The sequence below is a fragment of the Urocitellus parryii genome, chromosome 4 (assembly GCF_045843805.1).
Source record: "Urocitellus parryii isolate mUroPar1 chromosome 4, mUroPar1.hap1, whole genome shotgun sequence".
NCBI classification, from domain to species: Eukaryota; Metazoa; Chordata; class Mammalia; order Rodentia; family Sciuridae; genus Urocitellus; species Urocitellus parryii.
In genome coordinates, this window is record NC_135534.1 from 84,510,045 (window position 1) to 84,522,298 (window position 12,254).

At 38.5% G+C, this 12,254-nt stretch overlaps 1 protein-coding gene across 1 annotated transcript; it reads left to right on the forward strand.

Moving 5' to 3' along the window:
* Positions 1–2,611: 2,611 nt before the first annotated feature.
* Positions 2,612–4,552, forward strand: LOC144254311 (lysine-specific demethylase 4D-like). Its single transcript, XM_077797316.1, has one exon. The coding sequence runs from the start codon at positions 2,612–2,614 to the stop codon at positions 4,550–4,552; it is 1,941 nt and encodes a 646-aa protein (XP_077653442.1).
* Positions 4,553–12,254: the final 7,702 nt, after the last annotated feature.

The window sequence follows — 12,254 nt, forward strand, 5'->3', positions numbered from 1 at the left end:
GATGGACTTTTATTTTATTTATTTATTTTCATGTGTTGCTGAGAATTTCTTGATTTCTATCCTCATTTTTAATTGTATCCCTTCTTCATTTAAAAGAGTTTTGTGCAATATCCATGTGATTATGCAGTTTTTATTATTTTTCTTGCTCTTGATTTCTAGCTTTATTCCATCATGATCTAATAGGATACATGGGGTTATATTGATTTTTTTGTATTTGTTAAAGTTTACTTTGTGGCCTAGAATATGAACTATTTTGGAAAAAGTGCCATGTACAGCTGAGAAGAAGGTAAATTTAGCTTTTTTTGTAGTGGAATATTCTATAGATGTCCATTAGGTTAATTAAATTTATAATATTATTTAGGTTGGAGATATCTTAATTGATTTTATGTTTTTGATGTCCTGTTTATTGGTGATAAAGGTATACTGAAAGCACTCACTATTATGATGTTGGGGTCTATGTGGGATTTAATATCATGGGGTATCTTTTGTCTATATAATTGGGTGGGTTGACATCTGGGACATGAATATTTACTATTGTTTTATATTTTTTATTGGGTTGTTCCCTGTCTAAGATATAGTGACCTTCTTTGGCTCTTCTGATTACTTTCTATTTGAAATCTGCTACAAAGTATTCTTCATGAAGGGAATTTCTACCTCTTTTTAAAAATTAAGAGTTAAAACATACATAATGTATATTCAAATAATTATTAGAGATTGTTATATTAATTATATTTCTCATGAAATAATATCCTTTTTTCAACTATTTGTGTAAACAGTTACACTACTGGATTTTTTTCTTAATATGTACTATTTCTTTTTATTTTTTACTTTTAAATTTGTTCTAATTAGTTATACATGACAGTAGTATGCATTTTGACATATTGTATACAAATGGAGCACAATTTCTTCCTCTGGCTAAACATGATGTAGAGTCACGCAGGTAGTGTAATCATACATGTTTATAGAATAATAATGTCCATTCCACCACTTTTCCAACCCCACACCCCCTCCTCTCTCTGTACTCCCCTCTGCCCAATTTAAACTTCCTTCATTCTTCCCTACCCCTACTCCTAATTATGGATCAGCATCTGCTTATCACAGAGAACCTCTGGCCTTTGTGTTGTTGGTTTGGCTTATTTCACCTAGCATGATACTCTCCAGCTCCATCCATGTACCTGCAAATGCCATAATTTTATCCTCTTTTAATGCTGAGTAATATTGTAGTGTGTGTATATATAACAAGTTTCTTTATCCACTCATCTATTGAAGGTCATCTAGGTTGCTTCCACAGCTTAGCTATTGTGAATTGAGCTGCTATAAACATTGATGTGCCTGCATCACTATAGTATGCTGATTTTAAGTCCTGTGGGTATAGACCAAGGAGTGGGATAGCTGGGTCAAATGGCGGTTCCATTCCACATTTTCTGAGGAATCTCCATACTGCTTTCCATTACACTGCTGGATTTTTAAATCATCTTGAAAACCATGAAGTATTTTTAATCTTCTTTTTATTTATTTTTTCTTGATAGTATATTTTCATTTAAATCTTTCATAACTCAAGTTTTGTACAAAGCTATATAATGAAAAATTGGGGTTTCCCTCTAAAGCCTTAAGTATCCAAAGTTTAAAAGGTTAATTTTAAAATATTCAAACAAATAAAACAACAAAACCTTTGTGGTGTATTATTCTTTTAATACCCAAGTACATTAAAGATTTCATTTATTTGTTTTTTAATACTTTTGTAAGTTTGCCATTAGATAAAGTTGACCTATGGGATTTCCAGTGGGGCTTGTTCTGGTTTTGGCATCAAGGTTATGCTAATGGCCTCAAAAACACAAATAATTCTGAAAAAGATTATAGAAAAGAAAGTAAGAGAATCTACTTACAAAATAATATGAGTTTAGGCTTTGGGGATTAGCTTTCCCCCCCAATATTTTTATAGCTACATTATAATTCCACATGATTGTTGGATTTAATTTCGAGGGGGTGCTAGAAATTGAACCCAGGGGTGCTTTATCACTGAGGTACATTTCCAAGCTCTTTTCATTTTTTATTTTGAGACAGGGTCTCTCAAAGTTGTTCAGGCATCTTCCTAAGTTGCTGAGGCAGGCCTCGAAATTGTGATCCTTCTACTCAGCCTCCCAAGTTCCGGGATTACAAGAGTGGGCCACAATGGTATGCTATAATGGTTGCATTTGTTACATATTTGTACCTGCTCACAATATAAGTATAAATTGATCATTGTCATTCCTTACAGACCCAACAAAGGTAAACTCTCTGAGCTGCAGGCTGAGCCAGTTCTTTGATTGTGGTACCTACTGCACTGGAAAATACTATATTTTATTTGAGTCAAATACCCACTGATCAGAATAGAGTACTTTTGGTGAACCAGCAAAGCTGGAAAAGATATATCATTGAATGGGAGGCTCAAGTCTGGGTTACTGCCTCATAGGTAAACAAACATACTTAAAAGAAGAAAGGAAGGAGGGAGTAAGAAGGAAGCACAGAAAATAAGGAGGAAGAAGAAAAGTAGAAGAAATAATTCCCAAACATTCTCAGGAATCTATAATACATCTAAGGTTTTAGAATCTGTTGCCGAAAATATTGCACCATGAAGTCTGCTCACTCTGGTACCCAGACAAGAAGTTGCACCATTATGACATTCCACCCAACCATGGAAGAATTCTCAGATTTCAACAATTATATTGCCTACATGGAATCCCAAGGGGCACACAGAGCTGGCCTGGCCAAGGTAATTCCACCCAAGGAATGGAGAGCCAGGCAGTCCTATGATGATGTCAGTGACATCTTAATAGCCACTCCCCTGCAGCAGGTGGTCTCTGGGAAGGCAGGTATGTTCACTCAATACCACAAAAAGAAGAAAGCCATGACAGTGGGAGAGTATCACCTCCTGGCAGACAGCAAAAAGTATAGAACACCCCTTCACCTGAATTTTGAAGATCTGGAGAGAAAGTACTGGAAGAGCCGCTTCTATGACTCACCAATTTATGGTGCTGACATCAGTGGCTCCTTATTTGATGAGAACACTAAAGAGTGGAACCTGGGGCACTTGGGAACCATTCTGGACCTGTTGGAGCAGGAATGTGGAGTTGTCATTGAGGGTGTCAACAGGCCCTACCTGTACTTTGGCATGTGGAAGACCACTTTTGCATGGCACACGGAGGACATGGACCTTTACAGCATCAACTACTTGCACTTTGGGAAGCCAAAAACGTGGTACGCGGTGCCCCCTGAACATGGGCAGCGCCTGGAGCGCCTGGCCAGAGAGCTTTTCCCGGGCAGTTCCCAGGGCTGTGAGGCCTTCCTGAGGCACAAGGTGGCCCTCATCTCGCCTACAGTCCTCCATGAGAATGGCATTCCCTTCAACCGCATGACTCAGGAGGCTGGTGAGTTCATGGTGACATTCCCCTATGGCTACCATGCTGGCTTCAACCATGGCTTCAACTGTGCGGAGGCCATCAATTTCGCCACTCCGCGGTGGATTGATTATGGCAAAGTAGCGTCTCAGTGCAGCTGTGGAAAGTTCAGGGTCAGCTTCTCCATGGACCCCTTTGTGCGCATCCTGCAACCCCAGCGCTATGAGCTTTGGAAATGCAGGCAAGACAGGGCCGTAGTGGACCACACTGAGCCTACAGCGCCTGGTAGACAGGCGATGACCACCTGGAGGGACGTCCTTTCACGTAGGAAAGCTTCCCCCAGCCTGAGACAGTTCCCAGTCTGGCAAGACCCAGCAGCTCTGGACCACACCAAGCCCACTGCATCAGCAAAACAGGAACAGGTTCCTGGGAGACTGGCCCCTAGCCTGAGACACCACCGCATGCAGCGAAAAAGATGCCTGAAATGTCCTGTAGCCACATGCCGTGGGAGCCATGGCTGCACCTCAATATGTCCTGTGTCCTGTAGCATGTCATCCCCAAATGGTTATATGCAGCCCAGGGCTACGGTTAAGGTCTGCTTCCCAAAGTCTGGAAGGATCCGGTCAAGGACCAAAACTGTCAATTGTCTTTCTTCTTGGGAATTGGAGGCTCCTGAGCCTACTGTCTTGACACAGACCAAAGGACTCCTAATGGTGGCCACAGGGAACACAGCTTCAGGTTCTGAGCATCAGCCCGTGCTTGAGGATAGAGCTTTGATGAATGATTCTGTATCTGTGAGAGCTGGGCCCTATTTTCCTGCCAAGGCTTCTGGATGTTGCTGTGCCCCTGATCTTCAACCCTTGGGTCCCCCACTGGATCCTGACGAACCAATGCACCCTGGCCCATGCTTGCAATCTCTGGATAACATCACGCTGAATCTCCCTGAAATTGTCCCACTCACTGCTCCTGACATCATTCCACCTGTAAGTGTTGCCAAGGATGCTACTAGGGACTACATGACACCTGCTGAGGTTGTAGGCTTGGACCACTCTTATTCCTGTAAGATTCTGGATCCAGCAGAGGTCTCCACATTCTTCTTGCCACTAGAGGGATTTGAACCTTTGACTTTGGAGAAGCCTTGGCCACCAATGGATGCTGTTAATCTTGGATACTGAGTATATTGTAAATGTGACTGTGTTTTTGATCCCTAGTCCTAGTGTTTTGGTTTAAATATAAATTGTTCCCCTGAACTCATTCAGAAGAATTATTCCTGTATGAGTGTTATTATTTACCTATGATGTGTCCAATAAAAGCTCAAGTGTTAAAATATGCAGTAATTTCTATAAGAGAAATGATTAGATCACAATAGGTATGGCCTAATCATTGAATTAATCTAGTGATATGGATTAACTGGGTCAAAACTGTGGGCACATAAGGTTGGCTAGAGAAAAGTAGATCACTGGGGGCCTTTTGATGAGTATTGATTTTTCTCTCTCTAGTTCCTGGTTACCTTGTTCTGAGCTGCTTTTCTCTGCCACACTCTTCCACTGCACTGTTCTGCCTCACTGAGGCCCAGAGCTGTGGAGCTGACCAACCATGGAACCTATGAAACCCTGAGCCACATAAATGTTTTCTAAGTTGTTCTTGCTGGGTCTTTTGCTCACAGTGATGAAAAACCTGATTAAAACAAGGAGTCTTATGTTAATGTTTTTAAGAGAATTGAGAGTTAATCTGTGTATAGTGTTAACGTCTGGGACCTTTAGAATTTGTGATTAGTTTAGATAAGGTCCTTAGGGTCCAGCTGTTATCACAGAATCCTAGTGACATTATAAGGAGAGGGAAAGAGACCATATATACGCATATATATATATATATATATATATATATATATATATATATATATATATATTCTCTCCCTACCATATGATGCAGCCAGTAGACACCCTTACAGGTGACTGCATCATCCTGTTTGGACTTTCATTCTCCAAAATCATGAGTCATAGGAAATTCCTATGTTTACCAAGTAGTCTGCCTTGGATATTCATTTTAGCAATGAAGTCCTGGCAAATCCGCTCAGGAAACTTGGAAGGAACCATAGATGTTCTTAGCCATACAGCAATTCTGGCATGTCTCTAGTACCTGTTCCCTGTTACTTTCAAGAATTGACATTTCTGAGGATGCCTGATGCTTTCTCCCTCTATAACAACTAGGGCTCACTGTGGCCTAGGAAGTGGATCTCCCCACCCTATAAGTTGCCACAGGAAGTTGTAGCATCAATCAGGGACTCTCAGACCACTCCTGAACATGGCTGTGCCTGTGGCCCCTACCATGGTCTAGATGCCATGCCTCCCTCTTGTTTCTTATGTCCTTGTTTCCTCCTCTATGGTATATGCTTCTACCTCCACAATCATGGGTCAACATTGGATGATGCAGAGAACCTGACTGAGCTTCTTTACTTCATCCCCAAATTCCATCAAGATGTCTGTCCTTAATCAGCCTTCCCCTGGATCTTGCCACTGCCAAAGTGAGGCCCAGTAGCACCTCAGAGCCCGACATGTATCACATGCTCTGCTTCCCAGGCTACCACCAACCACTGCTCCTGAAGAAACTAAACCTTTTGACCAATTGAGTCTGGTAGTCCTACCCTGGGCAGGTTTTGTAAGATTATTGTATTTAGTAAATTTGTTATTTCTAATGTGTACCCACAAAACAAAGAGGGGGAAACCCTTAAAATATATTCTTCATATCAAAATTGTATGAAAGAGATATACCTAAACATGTTTCAAGTAGATAGAAAAAAATATAATTGGCAAAACTGTACCAAGGAAAATGCAAACAAAGAAACCTCACTGGAGTCATGGATCTTAGTATCAGACAAAATGACACCAAAGTTATGTAGAGGAAGGGTGTGTGTGTGTGTGTGTGTGTGTGTGTGTGTACTTTTTTTCTAGTTGTAGATGGACACAAAATATCTGTATCTTTATTTATTTTTATGTGGTGCTGAGGATCGAACCCAGTGCCTCACGGATGCAAGGCAAGCATTTTACCATTGGGCTACAGACCTGGCCTAGAAAAAGGGTACTTAAAAAAAAACAAATTGTATTATTAACGTATATGAATTGTGCAAATTAATGAGTTTTACTGTGACCTCTCCCGACATGAATATATCATGCTTTGATCATGTCCATTTTCTAGAAGGTTTTTCATAATACTAAAGAACTCTTTAAACACACTTTTCAATGAAAGTAAAGTAGTTATGAACATCCATGCAACATTTTCTTTCATTAAATTTCAAATATTTTTGTTGTGGTTAAGTATATGTAACATATAATTTATTGTATTAATAATTTTAGTGACTATAAAAGACAGTCTAATTATACAACCATCACAACCACTATCCATCTGCAGAACCTTTCCTCACCACAAAGTGGTACTCTACCCATTAGGCAGTACTTCATATTACACTCTGCTCCAGCTGCCAGAATCCATTATTCTACTTCATTTCTGTATTAATTTGACTATTATGGCACCTACAACAAGTGGAATGATACAGTATGTGTAGTTTTGTATCTGGTTTGTTCCACTTAGTATAATGTACTCATTCACATTTTAACATGTATCAGAACTTTCTTCTTCTTCAACACTAGACTCTGTCTCAGTCCGTATGTACCCAACATTTTGTGATCTATTAATCCATTGATGGAATTTATTTTTTTCCACCATTTGGCTGTTGTGAATAGTGCTGCATGAGCACTCATGTACAAAAATCTTTCAAAGTCCTTTTTCAAAGCCATTTTTATTACCCTTTAGATTCAGTTCCCTATTCTTTATTAAAATCATGCACGTATTGACCATATTTCTTACTAAATAACTACAGTATATTAGTTTTTATATAATTATTTTTTAATTTAAAAAAATTATACCTAAGGTTATTATTTTAGATTTAAAATGAACTGTGGCATTCCTGATGGGCATTGAGAGTCTGCTGAAAGCTACAGATCTTCCCCTTTAACAACTCTTCACACGTGAAAATCTATAAACATTTCAGGGAACTCGTGGGTCCCTTCTGTTTTATCGTAGGTGACAGGTTTATAATTCTAGTTTCTTTCCATATGTCCTCATTATGAGGGTCTGAGGCTTTGGAGGAACACATTTATTCTTCCTTTCATTAGTACAGCCTGGGTGTAGGTATGCTCCATGTCTTATTCTTATTGGTAGTCTCTCTAGATTCCATGTGGCTTTTCTGGGTGTGGTGGACAGGAGGCTATACAGTGCCAAGAAGCTCTTCCCAAGCTTCACACACTCAAGCATGTGGGATCCCATTGCAAGGTGTGGGCTGGACTGTGTAGGGCTCCCCACTTGTGCTCTCAGAGGTCACCAAGGTTCTGACTGTATCCAAAGCAGGTGGGGTGTGCTTGTAGGAGAATGCAGTGGCTTTGCAATATACATCTGAATCTGGAGAGTGGAGTCTCTCTCTGCTTCTGGATCACCATGATGTGAGCTGCTTCCCTCTGCCACACTATTCCACTATGATGTTCAGCCTTACCTTGAGCCCTGAGGAATGGAGCCCGCCTTCTATGGACTCAGACCTTTGAAACCGTGAGCCCTCAAATAAACTCTTCCTTTTCTAGAATTGTTCTGTTCAGATCATTTAGTCACAGCAGTGAAAAAGCTCACTACAACACTACCTGTTTGTCCATGTTCAATAAGTTTTTCTTATATTCTATTTTGTAAAATCAAGAGACATTGATTTAAAAAACTTATATACAGATAAGTGTAGAACTCTCATTGTTCTCTCCACTTTTAGGCTTTTCTTCACTTTTAAGAAATAATGAGTTCTGCATATCTTCATGGTTGTAACCATAAGTCTGCACGAAAAAGTAGTATGTCATTTAAGTTTCACCAACTTCTTCCCCACTGCATCATCTTTTTAGAACAATCAATGTACAAAATCTAAGCCTACTGCTACACACACATAGATCCTGGCAACTTCAAGAGTCAATGGGCAATTTTTATTCTATCCCTTCCTCTGCTGTTGGACAAATGGATTACTTTCGCATCATTTTTTTGTTGTTCTATGGATTGAAACCAGTGGCCCTGTATCATGGAGCCATATCCTCAGCCCTTTGTATTTTTTTCTTTTGAGAGAGGGTCTCTCTAAGTTGCTTAGGGTCTCACTAAGTTACTGAGGGTACTCTGAACTTATAATCCTTCTGCTTGGGGCCTCCCAAGCCACAGATTGCAGGTGTGCATCGCCATGCCCAGCTACTTGCACAACTTAGCTACCTCATACAGTACTTCACTGAATGTCTTCATACTCAGAAATAAGGTTGATGAGTTTTATTTATGTTTATTTTCAACTTTTCTGGGGACAGCTAGATTGGTTTTCAATTTCTATCTCCATTAGTACTCTGTATCATCACACCTATTAATTTTTCCTAAGTCAGTAAAAAGTACTGTCTCGTGCATTTCTCCAGTTATTAGTGATCTTAAACATCTCCACATATATTTTGGCTCTTTGGATTTCTTCTGTTTTGGATGGTCTGTTCTAGGACTTTGCTTACTTTTTTGAGTTGACTATTTTTTAAAAATCAATCTGTTGTCATTTTTTAATGCTATTATTATTTTTTGCAGTACTAAGGTTGGAACCCAGGGATTCTTTGCCACTGAGCTATACCCCCAAGACCATTTAATTTTTATTTTTGAGACAGGAACTCACTAAGTTGTCCAGTCCTGGCTACAAATCATGATCCTCCTACCTTCAGTCTCCTGAGAAGCTGGATTACAGGCTTGTGGCATTGTTCCTGACTTCATTTTAGAACACTAATTCATTTTCTCCTTCATGTTCTCTGTTTCTCTGGTACCAGGGATTGAACCCAGGTGTGCTTAACCACTAAGCACATACCCAACTCTTTTTCATATTTTGTTTAGAGACAAGGTCTTGCTAAATTGCTTAGGGCCTTGCTAAATTGCTGAGACTGGATTTGAACTTGTGATCCTCCTGATTCAACCTGCCAAGCCACTTTGAACCTTTAGAACTGTGAGCTGAACAAACTTCTTCAAAAATTATCAAGCCTCAGGAATTTTATTGTACCATTGTAATAGTGGTCCATTTCATGCTTTGAATATAGCCCTTGCTGCTCTGCCATCGAGGCTTATTTTAAAATGCACATGTTTTTCTTTTCCTCTTCTCCCTCTCACCTTCTCTTTCCTTCGAGCAGAAAACTAGATTATCCTTTCCTATCCCAGGCCAAATTATCTGTCTTTGAGCACAGGCTCACGACAGGAAGGAGATGGCACCAGAAGATCTAGAAAGTGACTATCTTCAAAATTAGCAAATAAATTTCAGTACCCATCAGGGCAAACCTGGGATCCCCTCTCAGGGCACCCCAATTGAGCCACATCCCCAGCAAGAAAAAGTCACTTTTTTTTAAGAGAAATCAACTTTGAGATTCTTTTTTGAATATCTGATATCATATTTGAATATCATGTGACTTAATATCTCCATGACTCAATTTCCTCACCTGAAAATAGAGTTCATAAGATTTTCCTTGTAAGTTATTGTGAGGATTAAGTCAATGATTTTTTGAAGAGTAAATTAAACAGTGTCTGGCATTTGAAAGTCACCACATAAAACATATGTTCTTTTTTTATGTACTCTCATTAGTAATCAGAGAAACACAGACCTTATTGGGATACCACTATGCCTTTGCCTGAGAGCTGAACCCTAGGATTTTTACCTAGGATTTGCAGAGGTGAAGAGCAACAAGCACCCTCATACAGAGCTAGTGGGTGTGATTTGATACTAGGGAGGATTGAACTGAGGGATGCTCTACCACTGAGTTCCATCAAGGCTGGCCTCAATCTTGCAATTTTCCAGCCTCAGCCTCCCCAGTTGCTAGGATTACAGGTGTGCAACCACCACACCAGTTATTTTAGCTATTTTTAGTTATATTTTGATTATGACTGTTGACGTACTTCCTTTCACCAAAAGGCATGAACAGGAGGGTAAAGACAAACCAAGGAGTGTAAATAGATATTGTAATACTCATATCCAATAAAAAGCTATATTATCAAGCACATAAAGAGCTATTACAGTTGACTCTCTGTATTCATGGGTTCCACTGCATCTACGGATTCAAGCAATCATGGAATAAAATTATTTTTAAAAAATTAAATCTGTACTGAACATGTACTCTTGACACTCCCTAAACAATAGAGTATAACAACTGCCTCCATTGCATTTACATTGTATTAGGTATTATAAATAATCTAGACATGATTTAAAGTATATCAGAAGACACATGTAAGTTATATGCAAATACTACACCATTTTATATAAGGGACATGGACATTCATGGATGTCCATATCTTCAGGGAGTTCTTGGAACCAGTTCCCCCATCTCAGATACTAAGAGATAACTGTACAAAAAAAGAGAACCCAGATTCCTGATATTTACCTATGATTTTCAGAGGTGAAAAGCAATGAGCACCCTCATTCAGAGCTAGTGGGTGGGTAATTTGGTAAAAAAAAACTGTTGAAAAGCAATTTGAATCATAGTTTGCATTCATGTTCTATGACCAAGAGATCCATTCATTAATATGAGTCCACATGAACACCTATACACAGTGTACGAAGTCCAAAAATGATCAGGGTAATTGTAAGAGGCGAAAAGTTGAAAGAATTCAAATGCTTATCAATAGCAGAAATAGTCATACAATTGAATACCTTATAGAAAGAAACTGGAATAAAGTACAGCTACATGGAGCAATATCAGTGTCAAAAAAGTATACATAAAGCATATTTAAATATATAACTACAATTCTTTGTATGTAAAGTTGTATAACATTTTAAAAACTGGGCCAATTTTTGCTTATATAATTTATTAAAATTCTTCTACAGGAAAAAATTGTATTTTCTCTCCAATTTTTAAATTTATTCAACCATTATTTAAATCAATGTGAACTTGTTTTATACTTTGGATTATACTACAATACTATTTTTATTTCATTGCTTGCTCAGTTTCTTTGAGAGTTGATCATTAGGAAATGTTTTATATGCTCCTTTAACAGACCCCAATGTTTTTGTTTGTATTTAGCACATCCTTATTTTCAGCATTATAAGACAATGGAGGTTCATTCCATGTATTTCCTGCCAATTTTTTGTAACTTTTTTTTTTAATGTTCTCCTTTTATTTAAGGAGCGGGTACTGGGGATCAAACCTAGAGCCTCAGGCTGGGACTGTAGCTCAGTGACAGAAAACTTACTTAGCATGTGTGAGGCACTGGTTTGATCTTTAGCACCATATAAAATAAACAAATAAAGGCATTCTGTCCGTGTACAACTACAAAGAAAATTTAAAAAACCAAAAACCTAGATCTTCATACATGTAAGCAAGTGCTTTACCACTAAACTATATACATCAGCTCTTTTCATTTATTTATTTTTCATTTTGTGACAGGGTTTTGCCAAGTTGCCCAGACTGACCTTGAACTTGTGATTTTCTTGTCTCAGCCTCCCCAGTAGGTTAAATTATGGGCACGCACCACCATAGCTGGCTGGAAACTTTTTAAATTAATGTTACTAGTACTTTATTTTATTTTTATTTAAAATAATCACATTTCAGATTTATTAATTATTTCTATTTTTTAATAAACTTTTCCTTTTGTTTGTCATTCTGCCATTTTTATATCTCATTTTCTCTTTTTAAGCATTTTTAATAATTATAGATGGATAGAATATCTTTATTTTATTTGTTTCATTTTTATGTGGTACTAAGTGTTGAACCTAGTACCTCACACATGCTAGGCAAGTGCTCTGCCACTGAACTACAGCCCCAGCCCCAATATCTCATTTTCTTAGCAATGTCCTGTTTT

Bases quoted from the DNA above. Each gene is read 5' to 3' on its own strand.
- LOC144254311 (XM_077797316.1), top strand. From the start codon at position 2,612: ATGAAGTCTGCTCACTCTGGTACCCAGACAAGAAGTTGCACCATTATG.